The 23273-nt window shown below is 38.5% G+C and overlaps 1 protein-coding gene across 3 annotated transcripts in view; it reads right to left on the reverse strand.

Annotated features, from left to right (window-relative positions):
* Nucleotides 1-23273, reverse strand: part of LOC115253807 (protein split ends) — a 50754-nt gene that overhangs the window by 14874 nt on the left and 12607 nt on the right. Inside the window, exons 1-5 of one of the 3 annotated variants that reach the window (XM_029856938.2) lie at nucleotides 20427-20660; nucleotides 14074-14389; nucleotides 2872-3053; nucleotides 2675-2798; nucleotides 1181-2606 (exon numbers count right to left, since the gene is read on the reverse strand). In XM_029856938.2, the coding sequence (XP_029712798.2) occupies nucleotides 1181-2606; nucleotides 2675-2798; nucleotides 2872-3053; nucleotides 14074-14187 (1846 nt within the window). In that variant the 5' untranslated portion in view covers nucleotides 14188-14389; nucleotides 20427-20660. The other 2 variants (XM_029856940.2, XM_062860886.1) reach the window with 2 other exon arrangements.

Below are 23273 nucleotides of genomic sequence, written 5' to 3' on the forward strand. Positions count from 1 at the left end.
ACCGATCAGCTAGCCTAATGGTTATAATCTACTAATCGTTCATTCAAATAAGAATTGTTTGACCAAACGAAGCCGGTGCCGGTGTTGTTAATGACAATGGGTTGCAGCAGCGGTTGGTGTGTACTGTCAGCATAGTTTAGCAACGTGGTCGTAGTGGTGGTTTCACATTCGGTCGAGATCATTGGTGTACTTTGTACGACGGTTTCTTCATAGACCAGTGACGGCTGACATGGAGCGGGTATTTCATTTCCTGCCGCGTCAAAGTACCGGAATTGTTGCAATTCCTCGAATTGCATCAGCGGTGGATCTTCTTCGAGTGGCTGAAGCAACTGGTCCGGCGGCTGATGTTGGATGTCTAGAAAACTATTTGGCGCTATCACAACCGACGACGTTAGAGTCGGCGTAATCTCTGGCGTTAGGTCTAGGTCTGGCTCCGCCGTTTGCGGCTCGGACTGTTGACGAACAACGATCTCTATTCGACCGGCAGAAGTGTCGATCGTCCGACAGTTCACTGGTTGTTCACTTTTGATAGATGGTTGTTTAGGAACCACGACTGAAGATGGCCTTAGAGGTGGCATCGACAGTTCATCGGTATAACGATTCGGAGCCATCTTTACGGTTGGCCGTTTCGTTTGTTGGCTGACTGGTGACGATGTATCGCTACCGTTCTTTAAAAAGGCATTAAAGGCGCTCATGTAGTCATACTTCTGTTTGACCGGAGTAGGAGGTTTAGGAATTTTCAGCGGAGGGGGAATGTACGTCGATGGTCGATACGGAAGTTTCTCTTCTTTACGTTCAGCCTTTTCATGCTCCGATGAAACGGCCTGTACAGATGACGTTACATTTCGTGACATAAACGAAGGATGTTTTTTCACCTCACTCTTTTCTATTTGTTTAACCACCAGATTAGGAATACTGCTGATCTTTTTCGCCAAACTACTGTCGGAGAGAGGCAAACTAACCGGCTTTGGTTTCTGTACATTATTGCTGTACTGATCTCGCCTCCAGAGTTCACCCGGGCGGTTTATTGCGGTTAGTGTAGTTGACTTTGGCAGAGATAGCTTTCCAACAGGTTCCACCGACCTGACGTTACTACTGTTGACTTGAGTACTTCCACTGCTTGAACCACCGTTGCCATTGACATTCTCGGCACCGGTCTTCTTAAGATGCGGAATCTTACCTTCGAACTTCTTGTGGGGCTCCAACATTTTCAATTGCGGTGGGAGCTCTTTTATCAGCTTTTTCATCGCCGGCGACGCGCCGTTGATTGACTTTTTGGGCGATCTTATTCCGTTGTTCATGCGATCTTTAATCCTGTCCATGACTTTCTTCTTCGAGTCTGACACGTTTCTTTCACGCTGTTCTTTCTTCTCCAGGCGTTCTCGTTCCTTCTTCTCCATCCGTTGGCTGCGTTCTCGTTCACGTTCCTCATCACGGACTTTCTTCTCCTCTTCTCGTCGTTTGCGTTTTTCCTCTAGCTTAGCCCGACGATCCATCCGTTGCTTTTCGCGCTCAACCTTGGCAGCCTGTTGCTCTCTGGACAGTCGTTTTCTAGGCGACGATACTCGTCTGGATCTACCCTGAGACGAATACCAATCGTCATCGTAGTCACTGCCTGCCTTCTTCTTCTTGCGTTTCCTGCCTTTTGTGCTGAACTCGTCGTCGTCATCGTCCTCGGAACCGAACGGATCGTAAGAAGAAGATTTGAAGCTATCTGAGCCAGCGTCCGATTTGCCTGGTGACACCTCTTCGACGTCATCATCTGCGTCATCTGCCACCAGCGCACCACTCAAGACCATCTTCACGTCGTCGGGAATGTGTGGATTGTTTTGAATATCGTTCAAATCCAAATCTGGATTCTTCTCTTTGAACGACATTTTCCGTATATTTGTGGTGGCAATGTTGCATGCTTTCTTCATCGGGGTTATCTCCCCTTCCTCCGTGAACGATTCAATGCCCTCATCTTTATCACAATCTATAACACGTGGCGGCGGTCCAACAATGTGCGATGGATCCTCCGGATGCGGACCAAAGTCCGTCCCATTCATCCAAGCTTCGTATTTATCCGGTTGGAAACGCTTGACAAAGGTGTCCATCGAAATCTTGACCATATCGGAACTACAGTAGCACTGGGTAGCTCGCTTTCCGTATTCGATCCAACGAGGCAGCGCGAAGTTGGTCGATTCCGCGCAGTTGAACCCGTGATTGAACCCAGCATGGTACCCGAATGGAAAAGTTATCATAATTTCATTCTCTTCCTGTGTAATCTTGTCGAACGGGATGTTGTGTTGCTTCAAGATCTGAGGACTAATGAGGGTCATTTTGTGACGCAAGTAGGCCGCGCACGTTTGGAAACTTGCCGGGAAGCAACTGTTGGCCAACTTTTCCAATTTGCGACCATGCTCAGGAGGAACGGCGTACCACGTTTTCGGTGCACCAAAGTGCAAATAGTTGATCGAGTACAAATCCATGTCCTCGGTGTGCCATGCAAACGTTGTCTTCCACATGCCGAAATAGAGATACGCCGTGTTAACTCCGTCGATTGAGATGCCATAGTCCTGGTTGACGTAGTCCAGGATAGTCCCAAGGCGATTTATATTCCAGATCTGTAACGGAGTTCAAGAAAAATGCGTTTAGAGTATGTTATTGGGGACCCCGTTTGAGTTATACTTACATTGCAATCATCGTCCGTTATACTTCCGCAGACATCAGCGCCATAGATCGGCGCAACGTATGTAATGTTTTTCCAGTATTTCCGTTCCAAATCCTCGAAATCGAAATGCTTTGGGGTAGCATACCTGTGTCGAACAAACAAAGCACATTAGGGTTTTGGAACTACATGGATTAATCTGACAGAGGCAAATAACTTACCTTTCCGTATTCGCTAATTCAGAGAACTGTTTCACTGTAAGTGAACCCTTCTGTATGTTGATCTGTTGGTACAGGCCTTGCTTCCCGGCAACGACCTGGCAAATAGGCGCCGGAATCGTTATATTAAGTCCATCGAGGTCGTAGCCGTTTTTCCTCGGTTTCCATTCCGGTGGTGGAATAATCTAGGTGGAGAGAAAAGTGAAAAGCGTTATGTTGGGATTAAGTCATAGTTTGAAAACATTCCAGTAACTAGGAAAAACCGTCAACAAACAGATCTCAGTAATTGCGACTTTCCCGAATGTTTTGGAACCTGGAGACATCCAATTTCTCACCGTGTTGAAAACATGCAGTGAAAATATTGACGAAATCCGAATTACAGTTGATTAATACTGTAAATTTCAGTAAGCACAATCTATTCTTAGGTACACAGGGTCAAACAGACAATTAATAAACTAAAGATCAAACATCTGTTGGACACTAATGAAAATTCGACCGAGTCAAACAAGATGTTTGAGTAGGGTGCGGGCACCGGTTTTGGCCAGTCTAAGGGAAATCATTTTTATAAAAATAACCAATAATCCTATGAAAACAACCAATGCGTCAAAAGAATGGTTTCAATCTATATTTTGAAGGAAAAATGCAAAAATGAAGCCAATACTTGATTTTTGTATTAAAAGTGGCACTGGCCAAAATAGAAGCTCTGCCGCAGTTTTGGCCATATTCTTAAGTTTGGTTTCCTTTTTTTTCAATCACGTGTATTTCTTATGGGAGTGGCCAAATTAGAAGCACCCTGGCCAAAATAGATATATGGGAGCAGATTTTTTAAGGAAATATATTTTTTTTCTTCCAGTTTTTAATCGAAATATGTGGTTTTCACAGCTGTAATCATCATATTGTATTAGGATCTACTAGTAAAAAATAAATTTACGCCGATTTAGATCGCAACAGGCTCAATACCGCACTATGGCCGAAACTCCGGGCTGGCCAAAACTGAAGCTTCTACCCTATTGGTTTGTTTTTGAACAAATATTTGACCCTGTGAACTGTGACCTTTAGACTGATATCGTAAATTCTAGGAGAAAATTATTAGACCAAAGAAATCCTAGATTCCGGCCGGTATTTGTCTAGCATTATGTTACTTCATCAGCATTGCATCAGCATTCTCAAAGATTTTGTTTTTGATATCATTTTCAAAAATATCAAGAATTTATCCTAGAATGGGCTGAGCTGCCACATTATCTGTATTCCGTTACTTCCATGATGGAATTGAAAATATATTATCAGCTCAAACTTCTTATCCTCGATTCTTCGTTGGTGACATGAATATTCCCATTAATTTGTCCAGTAATAACATTGTTGTCCGTAACAAAAGTCTGTTAGAATCCTATAACTATGCTTGCTCAAATACGTTTGTCACTCGTCCAATTAGTAGTAACATCTTGGATCACTTTGTGTGTAGGAATGATGATTTGCATAGCATCCGAAATGATACTATTTATACGGATGTTAGTGATCATATGATAATTGGCTACTTTAGCGGTGTTGAGATAATTCCATATTCTGAATCTGCATGCAAAACTGAGCCGAAATCCAAATTTTAATGAATTTTGGTGTCCGGGAACCTATTTAAAAATCAATTTGAAGTTGGTATGGGAGCAATTTGTCGAATCACCCCTCGTCGCATTTTGTACTGGGTGGAGCTGTCAAACAGTTACCCAGCTGTCAAAAGGTGATTTCTAAAAATCTCTTTGGAATTGATTTTAGGTACCAAAATAAAGTTCTAAAAATCTGAAAAAAATCATAGTGGCTCAGAAAAAGGTGCTCTTTCGTATAAAATAAAAAAATCGATACATTTTTCTTAATTTAAGAACCCAATTGTTTCTTCGTTCAAAATCAAAGGTCCTAAAGAAAATACTGTGTTGGCAAGAAAAGTGGTGGATAAATCAAAACTTCAAGATTTGTTTACTGTTTTTTCTGCACGGCTTTGACTATGATGGTAATGTGAATAACTCACTTACATCCATCACAAATATGTACAATACTTTACTAGCTCAATGTACGACAACTAAAAGTGTAAAAGTAAAGGTCAAATCTAAACATTGTCCCTGGCTTAACTATCATGCATGGCACTGGATGAAACTCAAGCATAAATATCTTAAAAAAGTAAAGAATGATCCTAATAATGATTACTTGAAAGATTTACTTAAACATGTGTCCAAAAGAGCCGATGATGTCAAAAGGGGATGTAAACGCGAGTATTACAGAAATATGTTAGAAAACACCTTGCCATGCGAAACTATGGAAAAACTTGAACGAGATCATGAGGCGGTCCAAAACTAAGACATGTTTCAGGTTTAAAGTTAATGGCGTTCTGACTTCCAATAATTTAGAAGTTTGTGAAACTTTTAATAACTTTTTTTCACAAATTGGATCAAATACCCAAAAATAATTCAAATCTTCTAAGCAATTCTACACGACTGGGACAATCGGTATTTTTAGGTCCCGCAAATGAAAATGAAGTGCTTGAAATTATTAAAAAACTGAATGTCAAAAAAAGTAACGGGTCCGACAACTTCCCAACTAGCGTCGTAAAAAACAATGCAGTAAAGTTTTCTAATATTCTCGCTCACCTTTTTAATCAAATACTTGAAAATAGCGAAAGTAACTCCAATTTTTAAATGTGGCGAAACAACAGACCCTTGCAATTACAGACCCATTTCCACACTTTCTGTATTTAGTAAAATTCTCGAAAAACTGTTGGTTAAAAGAATAGTAAAGTTATTGAATAAGCACAATATTTTATATAAGTTTCAATATGGGTTTAGAAAAGGATGTAGTACTTCTACAGCAATGGTAGAGCTAGTTGATTACACTAGTTTACACCATTTTTGAACTCGGTAAGCTGATGATCATTTTTGGTGTAGAATCATGCCCTGAGTTCGAAAACGCGAAAGAAAAAAAATACAGTAGAGCGGAAATTTTGTCGACTTTTCATACAAGGTTGATGATTCGAAATCGATTTTTGTTCTATTTTTAAGCAAAGTCACTCACTTCAAACATCTCATTCTCCGTAATCAATGCTCCGATTGAGATGAAATTTTTACTGCAACTCGCCTACATATGATATGTCAAATAAACGTCGAGAGAGAATTTTTAAGTTGGTTTTTTCTTAAAAAAACCATTTCTTCAAAAAATTTTGGGAATTTTGCTAAAATTTAAGGAGATCGTCCCTAAAACACGCCAATATCTTGAATTTCATCAATCTGACGCAAAACCTGTATTCGGATGATCGAATGGTATTGTATTCAGCTTTTAATTTATGGAGAAAGATTTAAAATTGGTTGAACAAAACGCGATATATTTAAATTTTAGTAAATTATATATTTTGAAAAGTCGCAAAATTCGATATTGAGCTAAAACTTAAAAATTGTTCTACTTAAAAATTTTTGAAGGTTGGTTTCAAAATCAGCACGAAATTGTGCTTCAAAAATTTTGGTCGTTGACAGAAGTTCACGACTTTCGTTTTATTTTGTAAGCTTGTATTATTTAATTGGCAAGATCGATAATAAATGTGTTATTGGTGGTCTTTTCATAGATCTAAAAAAGCGTTCAATACCCTGAACCAGAACATTTTGTTGCAGAAATTAGAATATTGTGGAATACGTGGAACTTCAAATAACATAATACGTAACTACTTGAAAGATAGGCAACAATATGTAGCTATCGAGGATTCCCGGAGCTCAGTACAAACGTGCAATATTGGAGTACCCCAAGGCAGCAATTAGGCCCTTTATTGTTCCTTATATACATCAACGATCTTGTAAATTTACCTTTGATGGGAACACCTAGACTTTTCGCTGATGACACAGCTATTTTCTACCCAAGTCATGATCCTTCCTCCATAATTTCTAGCATGAAAAACGACTTACGGATCCTGATTAGATACTTTGATTCTAATTTTCTATCTTTAAACCTGTCGAAAACCAAATATATGTTGTTTCACTCCCCACGGAAGAAAGTTGATCTCAAAGTAAAGCTTTGTATTTCACAGGTAGAAATCGAAAAAGTGTACAACTTCAAGTATCTAGGCCTAGTGTTGGACCCTGTTCTTTCTTGGGGTTGTCATATTGATCAAGTGTAAAGGAAAGTTTCGACTCTTTGTAGATTAATGTTTAGCGTAAGATCATTTGTTCCTCGTAATGCACTTCTGAAATTTTATTTTGGATGCATACATTCTCACCTTTAATACCTTATCATTGTTTGGGGTCATGCCTGCAAATCGAAACTAAAAAAAATACAAGTTCTGCAAAACAGATGTTTAAAAATTATCTACCTTTTGCCACGATTATATCCTACGCAACAACTTTACACAAGCTTTAAGCATAACGCGTTACCAATACGGGGGCTATGCGATTTACAATCATGTTTATTTTTTATGTATGATACCATCAAGAACCCTGATATGCTTCACAACACTGCCATCAACTGAACCGTCGTCAAAGCCCAGTTATCGAGCGGAAGCTGTACAAGGCATGCAAACAATTTGGCGCGATCTAGAGCTTTGAGTAACCTTGGTCAGACGAGGATAACTTTCTACGGACCTTCTGCGTATAACAATATACCTGAGCGACTTAAAACGATGAATAATGGGTTAATATTCAAAACAAACTTGAAACTGTATTATAGATCCAAAATCAACACCCTACTAATTTGAAAAATGTACATAGATCCGTATCAACTGCCAGTTTCCCTTGTAATGTCTACACTCTGTTTAGTTTCACATTTTTAAGTTTATTATTTAGTCTATGCGTTCATTAATATATTATTTTACTCTTTAAATTTAGTTATTTAGTCAATTTCCGGGATCCCTTCAAAGGAACAAAGTTCCACTTGGATGCCCTTTTTGTAGCTTGTTAATTGTCATCACTTCCGTTCACACACCAATAATTTCGTTTAATTTAAAATGTTAAAGAATAAGATGAGTTCACTGCCAGGGAGTAAAAAAAAGATGGCACCCCTCGTTTATTTTACTATCTCAAAGTATTTCACTAGGGCTTAGGGAAGATTCAAATATTACGTCCATCAATTTTTGGGATTTCTAGACCCCCCTTCCCCCTCGCATTTTCCCTATACCTAAGGCCGTTCGCAATGCTGTTTTATTTTGTATGGCGAGTTTTAAAAATTTTAAAACTCGCCATACAAAATAAAACAGCATTGCGAACGGTCTAATACACGTAGTGTCACACTTTTGTAGACCCCCCTCCTCTCCCCCAAATGTTGGACGTAATTTTTGAACGTTCCCTAAGCTTATAAAACAGCTTATTCAACTAAAATTTTTTAAATCAAGCTTAAACGTGGTTTATTCATCCATTATTACAGCAATAATGTTTGTTGGGTAGTGACAGTTCAATTATTTGGAAATTATGAGCCATTTTACGAAGTGACAACAATGTTGATGATGATATTGGTTTTCACGGGTTATTTGACGCTACCTCCTGTCAAAATTCATTCATGAATTCGGCTCGTAAAATGGACTATTCCAGAAATCATTCCAGATGCTTTTGAAGGATTACTGGCATTATCCGAGAATGAAGGCACAAAACAAACAACAAGGAATTCACGACGATTACCGGTAACAGATAATGACATGATCTCGAAAATGCTAATGGTAATGCTAATCTTACAATAGACGAAAATGAGTAAAACTGTTTACATTTTTATTGATTGCTATCAGTTGGCGCCAGCAGTAAAAATTGCATGCAAGAACTTTTATAGCATCTAGTTTCCAGCGCTGATATTCTAAGGGTTCGATAATATTATTACCTATTTAAAAAAATTGGTAATGTTAGTATATTTATTAGAAATTCAATCCATATTTACATATTTAAATTTGCTTGAAGTCACTTAGAAATAAACAGCGATTTTAAACATGGCTGACAATCATCAATCATTAATGGTTGAAGAGAATTCATTCATGAAAATTCATTATCCTATTATTTCTCTCACTCTCACAATGATCAACCCGCAAGCCGAAACAAGCCCCCAAGCTACGCCGAGAATAAATCAGCACGTCCAACAACGAACCGGGAAAGCAACAAAAACATCACCATCCACACGACATACTCTTTTTCATCCGGCGAATCATTTCCTCGCATTGGGAGCTGAATCACACCGCTTTGCACCGGGCGAAGCATACACCAGTCAAGACAGTCAGACACAAAAACAGGTTTGTAAACAAGCGGTTACGTAGAGCGACACCATGTGCTTGGTCGGCACATTTCGTTTCAGCGCCGACCCCGAAGCGAGATGGCGTTCGTGCTTTACAAGTTTGTGTGAGTTTATTACGAATGGTATAACAAAGGGGAGGAAGAAAATGCATAACGTAGCGAAATGTGTGTGCGTTGTTGATACACTGAAAGGAGCCTTGCAGTAATGACAAGCACAAAAATGTTTTTAAAATTACCATGGCAAAACATGATCATCGACCCACCAACGCTTCTTGTGTGCGTTTTGTTTCTTCTCACATCAACCGGTTCGATAGCTGAGTGGTAGCGTGCGAGCCTGGTGATTTCAAGGTTCTTGGTTCGAATCCGGTTGCCAACAGAAACTTTTTTAAATTAAAAGTCGAGTCCATGGTAAAATTGAAAACATAATTCTGTTGAATTAAAACGAAACTCAGTCTGCACAAATTTAGTGGCGTTGTGCATTTAAATTGACCCTCAGAATAGTAATTTTCACCGCAAGCCGCCGTTCAGTGTAGCATTTCGATTTTGGTTTCCCCAAATGGACATTAGGCATAAAGTGATATCCGACATGCATCTGTCAGTTTGACATAAGTGCGTTGTCAACATCGTTATACGATCCGTCTCGCGAGACGTATCGAATCAGCTGATTTTCAAGCAAGTATGTAGATAATTATCCTTTCAAAATAACAGATAGCGCCAAATGACAGTTCATATCAAACTTTGACAGTTGCCACCAAATGCATGTAGCGAACTATCAAATAGAAGGGCTCTTAGGAGGCGCTTTAAATTAACGTTACAAAACGAATAAAATTAGGAAAACAATCATATCGAGTACGCTGACCTCATACTGAAACAACAATGTCTGAATCAGATGTTGCTTACCGTGTCAATCAATTAGCGGGTAGCACGACTTAAACAATATGGAAAAAGTGAATAATAATTAATTATAAAAAAACATTCACTTTTTTCACGTTTGGAGAATGAACTACGATAAAAGAGTGAGAAGGGATATTAGAAAATGTTGACGTCACCATAATCAATTATGACGTAATACTTACATTATGACAAGCTTGATAGTTAATCGATTACATTACAAGTAGGACTGGCAAACACGCTAACGCCGCTCAGCACTAAAGTGCATAATTTCCAGACTACACCAAAAATGTGTAACCCTTGCACATTTACAAAATCAGCTCCAGTGTCCGCAAAATTGTTAAAATCGCTAAAATTTTTGTACGCCAATCTAGGTAGGATTACTAGTGACCTTGGAAAACAAAAAAAAAATCAACATTTCGCATCTAGAAGAGTGTACGAGCTGTTTTTCGAGAATGTGTAACTGCTACACATTTTTGTGTGGTCTGGAAATTATGCACTTATGAGTAGGTCTTACACATTTTAGTGCTGAGCAGTTTTAGCGTGAACCTCACGACGCAAGTCTCTCTCTTTCACTCTTTAAGAAAGTTAGAAAATAATATCACTAGTACCTGTCACATTTGACAGGTACTGGTCGTTTTAATGTCAAATTCTCTATAGGAGAGAAAGAGAACGATTACTTCATGGTGTCACACTTGTAAAAGTAGCATACAAGCACCATACACACCCACTTTGAATAAAATTGCCGATGCGAATATGATACACAAGAGAACGGCAACCAAAACAAACCTTGTCAATTGGCACAGCGTACAATCGTGCGCAAAGCGGCGGCGATATAAAATGGGCCTGCCTTGAAACAACACTGGATTTGTACAGGGAAGCGCCGAGCCATATCCATCAAACGATTGTATCGCTCAAACTGGTTCGGCCTTTCGTTATCGCGTGTGCTCGCGGCTTTCGGAAGATGGAAATAACGTCGTGGTGTGGTTTCGTGGATTTTTCACAGTAGCGTGAACAAAATATGGCATATGGCACAAATTGCTTGTAAATTAATTGTACGGTGGAAGTTGGAAGACAGATGGAACGCAAATATGTTGCACTTATCCAATGCCGACTGTAATATCTCATATACGTTTTGCTTTTCGATTATCACATCTACTGAAGTTTAGCGATTCAACACTTTTATCAATTGAACAGTGTATCATGGTTCATGTTATCATAAACTGGATTATTTATCGATGGTACGACAAATCAGTAGTTTTGAATAACAATCAGATTTGAGTAGGGTATTGGTTCCCTTTTTAAGTATGTGGCTCCCATTTTCATCCTACGAAAAACAAAGGATTGAAGCGCTATTTGTTTTGTTTCATATATTTGTATTTTTTTGAGCAGAGCACCCATGAAAACAAGAACAACGGAGTCAATCGGTGCCGTAATCGCTTGTTTTCGAATAGGATGAATATGGGAGCGTGAGATTACTGATGGCACACATACCCTATAATGAATGAGCCATTTTACGAACTGACAACACAACCTCCTGTCAAACTTTCATTCATAAAATCAACCAGTAAAATAAACTATTGGCAGTTGGGTAAAACAAACTAAACCAGTAGGCACTTTGTTTCACGGAATCTATCTAAGGGGCCGTTCAAAAACCACGTAGGCTCTTTGGGGAAATGGAGGGTGTATCTGGCCAAGGTTTAGGCTCCTCCATACAAACTTCAAAATTTTTATAGGGACAAAAGTTTACGACTGGGGAGAGGAAAGGGGGTGGGAAGGTTTGTCTGAAATTGCCAAATGTTGGTCTACGTGGTTTATGAACAGCCCCTAATGCGTAAGTGACTATTTTGTCTATTTTAAGCTGAGGATTTCAAAAAATTATTCAGACTTCAAGATTTCAGGAACTTTTTAATGTTATTTTTACGATGATTTGAAAATCTAGAATAAATCGGAGGAAATTGGGTCGTTTTTGAAACTCAAATAACTCCATACGGGATGAAAATTTGGTGGAAAACTTTAAACCTGGTTTTTGTCACTTATACGTGACTTACGCAAAACGTGACAAAGGATTTCAAAATTATCTTCGTCCAATTTCTTTATAAATTGGCCGGAAAGCATGGAAAACATTACAAAAAGTTCTGAACATAAAGCTTCCATGTATGTATCTTGCATGTTTTTTGCTCGGTGCAAACGCTTTAACTGCAATACATTCTAACTGGAAGTCGGCTAAATGAAACAATGTTGCAGTTATCGCACGCACCGCTCTATCCGTAAAACTGAAACGTCAACAGCGATGCGATGTTTTTCACATGCACTTTTGTTGAAGTGCGATGTTTTTCGAATACAGTTTGGCTGCATTTTGCATTTACTGACAGTTCTTTGACGTCTATCAGTTGTTGCAGTTATCGAAATTCATTCGGTAAGTGAAACGTAAACATGTTGCAGTTATCGATCGTCTACTGTATTGGTCTTAGGAAAAGCTCTGTCAAAACCATACTAAATCATCCAGGGGTCAACGCAGGACTTGGCCGTAGTTCTCGCTAGGAATCCGCCAAAAAATTACCACTAATTTAGCTGCCGGCTTAGAAAAACACTGCGAACCCCTTTTTTGGGAGTAACAATCCACCATACAGGGAACCTCAAATTAAGGTTAAGATTCAGCTGACGGATGACTGTTTGAGGGGGTTTAAAAGGGGGTTTAATCTTTAACGGAGCCTGTAACGTGGGTAGATCACCTTTTTGGGTTGCGTTACGGTGAAGGATCTACCAATTGAATTCTTGTCCTTACTGCTTCCAACTATGGAACACCATATTTTAGTAATTAAAGGAAAAACTTAGGTCTTTATCACATTTCACACCTTGTTAAGCTTGGTTTTTCTGATTTTTCATATGGGAAAATCGAAAAATCGTCAAATATTGGGGGGCACAACCATGTTTGTCCTCCCCTAAGTTGGCGCCTATGCCCCAGACCCTATAGAGGTTGCTGATGAATAATACCTCTCCCTTTCCTGCTCACGCATCAAGTCACACTTGTTTTCATCAGGAAACAGTTTGCTGATGAAAACACGCGTGAGTTGGTAAGAGAGAGGTATCAATCGTCAGCAACCTGTATTATTGGAAGAAAAAAAAAGTCGCAACAAATGTTTTAAAAGTAATGAAAAAACATGACATCAGAAACCTTCAAATTTTTTTGTATGTGGAAAAGTCACTTCTTTCTATTGTTTATAGCCATAGTGCATAGATATTCAAATAGAAATCAAACGACGAGTACCCTGGCTTCCACCCATTACCAACAGATATCATTAAAAAGTTATTACTCTGTATAATGTATACTATTAAGTACAAGAAAAGATCTTCGGCTCCGTAAAGCGTTATACGCGATTGATTCCCAAATAAATTAACTAGATTAAAAAAAAAAGAAATCAAACATCTTGAGCATTTGTTGGTATAAACTCAAATTCTCAAAACTCATGGTTGAGTTGTTTCACACACGATTCTTGACTCGCCAAACTCACCGCCGAAAAAATCAAGCATGAGTTGACTCGTGATTTCACTCATTGCTTTATTTCTTGGTGTTCTTATTATTTACATCGAAGTTTTTAGGCTTGTATGATAGAATAAACAACATTGAATGTCGTTCAAATTGATTTGAGTTCGTTTTACAAGCAAACGAGATTTCGTCGCTTGACTTGGAGAGCGAGATTTTGCATGAAAAACCCGCGCGTGAGAAAACGATTCAGAATCGCGCGCGAGTTTGCGCATGCATGAGCGGTTCATGAGTGTGCATTGAGGGTGAGTTTACCAACACTGGTCTTGAGTCACGGTACCGGATTTGCATTTGTAAGCGTTTTCTAGAATTAGGGCTGATCTATATCTTTTTACCGATTCTTTTTTTTAATAAATTTAAATGATAAGTTTTTTAATAAATTTAAATGATAATTGTTATTAGTCACATATCGCTTAACTGCAATGCAACCGAGCGTCCTTAAGAAAAAAAAATGCAATCAAATTCGTATCTTGCTTCACGCTTCCATTCTAGCACTCGCTTGAAACATAAAATTTTTAGGGCATTCTCTTAACTTACCTTCGCCAATCCTGCGCGGTGTGCTCCCTGCGACTCGATATATTCGATATACTTCGGGAAATCCTTGAACTCTTCCCATGTTGGCCGGAACACCTGAATCTTCACCTCACCCATTTTTTTCACCAAGAACAAACACTTTAGCTGTCCGACGCACGTTTTCTTTTTCTATCTGATTACCGTTTCACTGTTGTTAAAATTTTAAATCTTTGCAATTGTTTTCTTCGGCTTCGACACTTTGTTTTAGGCTTGCTTCTCCGCTTGCAACCGAACTCATTGATGTTATCGGCTGCTCCAGGGAACTAGTAAACGATCATTTCTGCAAGGAGAGAAGGAAAGACGCGCCAAAATTAGCCTTGATTTTGTGAGGATGTGAGTAAGGTGCAGAAATTTGCCTTGCTTGAGGTGCAGGTTAGATTTACACACTGTGTTCACCAAATTCGATCTTCGATATGAGTAAGGGGATGCTTGGTGGCAGGTATAAGGATCTCTAGTAAGGATACAGGTACCTAAGAAGAATGGATTTGTACCCTATGTGGACGCTGTTTGTATGAGATGTGGGTAGTAGGAAACCGTTAAAGTTTGATTGTATTTTCACGTGTTGCTGCGATTGCCGATACCTAACGAAAAATAACAAAAAAAAAACATGGAAAATTGAACTGATACCTAATTATGAACAGTTCGTGTCTAGGTTCTTGCCAATGCATCTGTGTAGTTAAGGATGCGATTCATATGGCGATGATCGGAAATTGATTAAAATAATGCAGATTACACATAACATCGTCGATAAACATAACATAAACTAACGATAAAAGGCAACACAATTAGCATTCTGCCAATCAATTTGCAAGTTTTCAAAAGAGGAAATTGATTGTGTACAATCCAAGTTGTATGATACATCCTTTTATTGCTGACTGCACCCCAAATTGGACTGACACAATAGTGTGCACACACCTTCAAAGTGTGATTACAGCGCAGGGATACGTCGGATCGAATTGAGGTCTTCGGTGCTCTTATTCCTTGTAAATGCAGGAATAAGTGCACCGCAGACGTCGAGATGATTCGAGTCAAATGTGCACTTTTATCACACTTTTTAGACGTACCAAAAAAAAGTGTGATAGTCCAATTTGAGATGTAGTCTGCAATACAGACTCTAATAACCTCAACCTTTTGTTTACAATCAACGTAAAAAATTGAAGGGGGTGACTTGCACGGTGAGGTGACTTGTAACACATGAAATCAACTAATTTTGTCCATCAACATGGAAATCTCAGTTTTATGCACTTCTAACTAGTTCAACTATACAGTTAGCAGCATACCATTACTACTATAGTAGTATTCAGATTTGTACCTTCATTCAAACAGTTTCAACTAAATAATAATAAATATGATGCTTAGTTTGAATAACTAAGAATAATAAGCATTCTGAATCGTTGCTTGAGAGATAAAATCATTTCCCAGAATAACAAAACAATTTTTCCAGCTAATATCCTATTTCATAGCTTCTCTTCTTCTTCTTCTTCTTTATTCTGTTAGGTGGTGCTTTCTTTTGTGCACTCACCTTCCTATTGGACCGGCATCGCAGGCCACATGTCCAACCTATTTCTATTTATACTCCGTGGAGTTTACAATTCGTTTCTTCTTTATCGACTGTAGGTATTTAAAGTGACAGTTGTGCGTGTTGGTGTTATAGTCCGTAGACTTTACAATTCATTTCCATGTCCTAAGACTGCATTATTCTTTTATAGTCCGTAGACTTTTACCCACTCACCCCTGGAGGGGGTGGGAATTGAACCCATGATCTTCTGATCTATAGTCAGAAGCCTAACCACTACGCTAGATCCCCCCCCCCCATAGCTTCTCATACTTCATTCCGTAACCACAACTACTTGCACCAGGTGCGCTGCATTTGTTCTATGACAGTCGAGGTGACAGAAAATTGGAAGGTCATGAGAGTCAAGTGCTACACTCAGCCAAATAAACTTAATATTTTCATGAGGCCCAACTTATGAAACAGCTTTTAAATAATTTGTAGAAATACGACTTGATCGCTTGGTGGTTCACGCTATGTCTGAACCAGCAGATTATAAAAATTAAATGTACATCGGATTTTTTTCAGCAGAACATCAGTATTCAACCTATATTTTCATTTGCAGAAGGTTTAAAAATATTCTATCGGTGAAATTGGCCGAAAACGAGAATTTCATGCAAATTTGTATGAAAAACAGCTAAAAAGATGAAAAAATCAAAATTTCTCCGATGAAATATTTTAAAAGTTCCTGCATATGATAATATAGCATGAATTCTGATATTCTGCGGAAAGAAAGCCGATGTACATTTCATTTTTATAATCTTCTAGTTTAGACATTGCGTGTGGTTTGAATGGAAATGAATATTTTATTAGGTGTCATAAATTTCCACAGCTTGCCAAGGCTACCTAGATATATCTCGCTTACTAAGATCCTACATTCTCTCCCTTTTCTCAATATTGAAAACTACATAACTTATGGACAGCCCCTCATTAGTAACAAAAGTAGTAATTGCCAGACTCCTTGGCCTCAAAAAATAATATACTTTTATTGGTAATGCATTAGATTCAAAACTGATGAACCATTGCACCAAGCACATATTTTCGCTGTATCATGACGTCTTCTTATAAGTTTCTTTTGTCAAAAGGCGAAAATAATAAAACGACTTACAATACTCAAACGGGGTCAGCTTCAAATGTCTTGGCAATCTTAAAAACAGAGTGTCAGGTTAGTTTGTCGGTTGATTAACATCCGAGTGCCAGTGAAGAATTCTAAATCAAGGGGAATGACATTTCCTTTGCTAACCGGAGAAATCCGCGTGTATTCGTTGCTAACCGGCGTTAACCGCGTCTAACTGCTGCTCAGTTAGCAGTGGTTAGCGACGGTTAGGAACGGATAAATGCGGATTTCCCAGTGAGAAAACGAAGTGTCAATCCCCCTGGTCCCAGCCTCATATAAAGGCAGTCATAAATATGATATTCTGGAGTTTTATGATGCATTTGCATTCCAAACGCGTTTTTGTATTGTTTATTAAAAAAGGGCTCAATCGAGATTTCGGCTTTACAGAGCCGAAATTCATTATTTTGCAGTGTTGGTTACCAACTGATTTGGATATACTAATATAAGTTTACGCGGTCCACGGTAGTCAAAACTGCTCAACAATAGTTGAACACACATAATGTGATGGATGAAGATACGAAAAAATGTTCCCTGCAATAAATGTGTTAGTTTTTGAGTATATTGAAGATACTACACTTAAGTGACTACAATCAATCTGGTCGCAAACGGTCGCAGCTAAATTCACCAATAAATCATTGTTTGAGATTATAGGGAAGTTTTATAGAAGAACGTCCGAAGGGGTCAGAAGGGGAAACATTTTTTTTTTGCAATTTCTCATCGTAATAGGCTGTCTTACTTCACGCAAATCTGACAGGAAAAGGCCTACTTTTCCACACCCAATCAGCAGTGCTATAATGGTTCATTACAGCACTGATTTGCGTTGCGTAATGAACCATTACCGCACTGTTTTCAGTTTTGATCAACTTCTTGATGCTTTCTGGAAGCAGGTTTGGAAAATTGTGACAACTGCACAGTATAACCTGCTATGATCAGACTTTCTTAAACATGGCTATGAACATCAGTGTGCAGTTTGATGAAAACATTTTGTTAAAAACTATCCTCAAGTGGCAATTTATAACATTGCAAAAAACGTTGTACGCAACTCGGTGCAGAACTTGATTTCCACAGCACTCGTCGTAATTATCCAACTCGGCAAGCCTCGTTGGATAAATGTTCGACTCGTGCTGTAAAAATCTTAATTCTGCACCTTGTTGCGTAAACTACTATTCTGGTTTGTTGAAATTTTTCAGTTTTTCATCTCTGTGTTAAAAGCATCTAATTCAGTCACACTTATTCGAATAAAATGATAAAAAATGGCATCTAAATTTGTGATTTACATCGATTTGAACTATTTAAGAGTCGAATACAACCAACCAAATACATGTTGAATGGATGAGATTTTTTAATAGAGTGATGAACGCATAGGACTGAAATTAGAAAAAAAAAATCAAATAAAATATCTATTCAAGAACGGAAAAGTTTCGGCATACATTTGATAAAAGTAATGATTGACCTTAGTCATTAAAGCATTGAACTTTATGTTACCGCAATGGTATCAGAGTTCCATTGAGATCAAAGTTTAGGATTAATGACCTATGGCGGAACCATTGTGCACTCATTCGATTTCCAGTGCTATAAGGGGTAATGATTGATAGTCACATATTTTTGCTTCCATCTGATCAGCCATTGGCAAGGCTAAGTTGGAATATCTGTAGTTATCGGTTATTTTCCGTCTGATATAACGGGAATTAACGCATGTGACAAAGTAGATTTCTGCTTTATTTTCAGCCCGATACTTTTGTTAGATCTCTAGATTTATTCTCGAAAAAAAAGCGAGGGAAAAGGCTAGCTATGCACCTTCAACAGAAACTGTCAGAGATGGATCAGCACAGCTAAAAATCTCCATAATAAAGATGAATCAAATGAACTCACTTGAAACTAATTAACAAATTTGTTTTTTTTTTTCTATCTATCGTACTTTCGTTCGTTCATTTGATTTTTTTTTAGTTTGTTGTTTTCCATCCATCTTCCAATTCTAAAATATAGGTATTGCTGTGTGCATTCGAAATGCAAATATCAAACGCGGGAGCACCAAATGCGGTAAGATTTTCTAACAAGTAACCCGATGTCAGTGGGAGCTTTTGAATCCTAGGTTGGCGGTGGTTTTTACTATGGTTGCTAAGTTGCCTTTGGTAACACTGTGTTACCGCGTTTGGAGCGCATTTGGGCACCGTTTGCATCTTGAACGCACACAGCAATAACACTACATGCAGCACAGTACTACAAGATTTTTTAATAACACGACAATATGTTGAAAGCGGTGTGTTGATGTCCGGCCGTTGTGGAAACTGCATGCATCTCCCTACCACAGACATCAAAAATCAACACCTCACGATTCCAAATTACACCTAGCTCTATGGAACAATATTTTGTAAAATTTTAAACTAGAGCATATGTTGATCGAATTAAAAAAAATCTTTTTCATTGGTAATGTGATACCAGTACAATCAGGCACGCTTTCGGCTACTGTACAATGTAAATTTTGTTGCCAGTTTACACTCAAACATAAATATATTCGGTAAGCATACACGTCTTAGCGAAATACAGATAAACTGGAGGCATCCTCCACTCCCATTCTTTATGATTACATCAATGCGGAAAATACTATGACGCGCTATGACGAAATACTTTGCGAGGAGATTCGGTAAAAAATGAAGGTTGTACTGAGGGCATATTGGAAGTAGTAAGACGTTCTCGTAGTCGGATAATATCAAAATAATATGACACAATTTAAACAATAAACGAACAAAAAACACACAGCGTTTTTTTTTTTCATTATGTTGCTACACGTAACAGAATGCAGCCAAATTAGTTGATCGCCATTTTCATGTTTATCACCACACATTGTCCTCTCGAATCAGACAAGATGGGACATGATTTATGAGTGAAGTGAGTAGGTTTTCCCGGTGGTCGAAAATAGACAATTACATATTCAAACTTTGGTAAACAAACTTGTGATGTGTTGAAATTTCAATTAATGTTACTGATGTATTCCTAATTAAAATCAAATGAATATAAATTGCGCAAATATGCAAATTTATTTCGTTAGTCAAATGTAGAATAAAAAAAATCAAAAGGCGTATGCCATTTTATTAATTAATTTCAAGCATCAAAGCAAAAAGCAATTCCCTCTAAGAATGTCGGCCCAATACAATAAACAGCAAATGAAAATACAATTAAAAAAGTACCGTCAGCACTAATCGAAGTAACAATTTTCTTCACCCTGCTGCACAAAATCACTATACGCCAGTCAGAGCGAATGGTGGCCTACGTGACTAAATAGCAAGCCGAAAGTCGCTCTAGAGGTACTTTTTCACTGTCTTCTTCCTCACCAATGTCCACCTCCGATTCGCGTCCTCCACCCGCAACTTTAAATAAGCCAATTAACACTAATCTTCGTGTTTTGTTCTACAAAAATACATTCGATTTCAATTTTAGTTTCACAATTATGGTAGAATATCTCTACAGTATAACCAACTCCGAAAGAAAAATATCACAGAAATAAAACCAAGCTGGCAGACACTGCTCGCTGCTAGAGGAACAACACACGGACAAAATGGAGGAGCTTCAACATGAAATCCACAATTCGATTAACTCCCCGACATGGGCTTGGTTGGAGAAAAATTGAATAATTTTACAAAAACGCACCTTTTTGTTTTTTCCGACATGCAAAACAAGAACTTTACACATTAGTCTACACTTTTCGACATAGTTTGGCAAGAATCGATACCAATTCTAGCTTTTACAAGTCATTTTCTACAAACGTTTCACTGCACAAAAACTTTCGCTTAGCACAACATGACGAGCAAACGTAGGGTTTTCGTACCTACAACCGTACGCGAGAGATTTTTCCTCTGATCTGAGCAGCAGCTCGTTGGAGTTCGGCGATGGCGATTCAGTCTCACTGACACATGTGTATGTGTTGGTGGGAGGGAGATGGCACTACACAGAAGTGCTGCTATGGGACCGGGACAAAACAACCCTTCGATATGCAGCGGTGCATTCGGCATAACTGGCTGCAGCTGCACCTGGATATGGTCATGGCAATGTCAACATAGGAAAGTTATCTAGATAATCTAGACGATTTTTTCGTCGTGCGATGTTTTCGACTCGATCCGCAGAATAATATATTAAATGGACTGATCTGTGGCAATACAAACATATAGCAAAATTATCGGTTGACAAGAAATTGATGGAACTCCAAAGCTTGATTATGTTCAAAAATAACACTAAGATATTCGTTTTCATGAAGATATAACTAACCTTAATTAAAATATTTGCAGCAAGTTGTGAAACCCATTTGTTCACGCGAGTGGCGAACATATTCTAGGATACTATTATGCCTCTCAAGAAAAATCAGAATATGGCGATTATCTGCCTCTGGCTTCTGATATCAGCGCGACAGTCACTAATCATAACAGCGTCACCAGATTTAAAAGTATATAATTCCACTATATGGGGTTTGACAGGAAGAACACTCATTCCACTGAGCTACTTTTGCCGTTCGTCACAAATACATTCAAAAACATCTGTCAGTTCGCGAAACCCACGTGCTTTTCTTTTTGGCGGGAACACTTTTTCTTTTGTTTTGCCTTGCGACTGTCATGCGGCGGTATGCCTTGCGAGCGTACGACCGCCGCAGGACTCTAATCAAAGATAAGCGCGACAATAACTTAACAATTAATAGATAATTTGATCCATTGTATCTACACCGAATTGGGAATCCTTCTCCACTGGACCCGCTCCTGGGTCAAGAGTAGCTTCGTGCCGGTCAAACGATATGAACACGCGGAATGGTCATTACCAGAGGAAGCTCTCAATTAATAACTGTAAAAGTGCTCATAGAACAGCTGAAAAGCAAGCTTAGTCCCAGTTCTTGAACGTTAGGCCAAGAAGAAGAAAAAAAGAAGATAAGCTAGCAGTGTTTTATCTAGGATTAGGGTATCAAATCCTAATCGAATACATCGATTCGTGTTTTAATATGAGACGTCTTCATTTTGATGTCCGTGTTAGGGAACAGTTTACAAGTGTTGCTAAATCATGCAGGTTCTGAAAATAGGCTATTAGATTGACACTACATTTCATGAGTCTGGCTTACGCCTGAGCTAGAAATGTTCAGATAAATACATCCAGGAACATATTTACAAGTAAAAGTATAATACAAGGATGGAAACGGAAATATAGTGATAATGATGAGATCCCGAATGTGTCGTGATTTAAGAGCATCGCGGTAGCATTTTATCCTAAAGCATAAAAAACAAACCATGCCCTTAGAAAAATAAATCGCTCGAGATGTGGGGCAGCGATGCGATCGTTACATTTGTCACATCACATTTGTATGGCGAGAAAAAAAAAGTAGTCAAAATTCACGGGGCATCTAGAATCTCTGGAATCGTGCCTTTAGGGGAAAACAATCTGTGAAACAACGAACGCAAAGCAAAGCAAAGATAACCGTACACATCGTAGTTACTACTCCGTGATAGACCAGAACAATCGAAGTTACAAAGAGAAGAGAACCAATAAACGGTGCTTGGCACTAGCTACACACTCTCAATGTGCACAATTCGAGAGTTCAATATTTTAAAGTCAATAACGGCGTCGGCCACGTCCTTACGGTCATTGGGAAAGGGAAGGAATGTTAGTTCGACAACCGTTGTTACTAGAAACCGTGGAAACCACAGCATCCCCACAGTTGCCTCGTGAAGGAGTATTTGTTAGTAGGGTAGGGTAAAGTGTGGATCTTTGAGCCACCTTTGGTAGGTGATATGATCCACGAGTTTTATGAAAATACACGACACGATCTTCATCCCGATTATGATTTATTTGGTCGCGATAGTAAGGGTAATACACATACGTCATCGATCTTCAGGGTTGTTACGAGAAGGGTGGAAAAAAATCCGCGCCAAATCCGCGCGAGCTAAATTTGAATCCGCGCCAAATCCGCGCGATACTGGAAATAAATTCGCGCCAAATCCGCGAGAGCTTGAAGGTATTTTTTTCTTTCTTCACGTTATTGAAGAAATCCATTAAATCCATTAAACTGGAATGGACTGCTGGATGAAGAATAAACTTTTGATTCGTAAATCAACGCAACTCATGCTTTCTGAAAGTGAGTTTCGGCAAAACTTTCGTTATTTTTTTTCCAAAAACATTTCTTAAAGATCCATTGGGCGATTTTTGAAAAGAATTTTCTAGACAAAATCTCAGGAGAAACATCCCAAGAACTAGGTAGTGTATTCGTGGGAAAAATATTTAAAAAAAACTGAAGAAATTTTTTTAAGAAACTGAAAAAAAATCTTTGAAATAAACAGAATGGAACTTTCTTGGCTTTCTTTAAGTATTTTTGGAGACAGTAACCCGAACAATTTTTTTTAAGAATTTTTCGAAACCAGTATGAATTTGAGAAGGATACTCATGAAAAATTCTCATAAGATCACTTCGAACATTTTTTGAGTAATGTCTTAGTAGTTCTTGAATGAATGAATAAATCTTCAG

The sequence above is a fragment of the Aedes albopictus genome, chromosome 3, assembly GCF_035046485.1.
Source record: "Aedes albopictus strain Foshan chromosome 3, AalbF5, whole genome shotgun sequence".
Taxonomy (NCBI): Eukaryota; Metazoa; Arthropoda; class Insecta; order Diptera; family Culicidae; genus Aedes; species Aedes albopictus.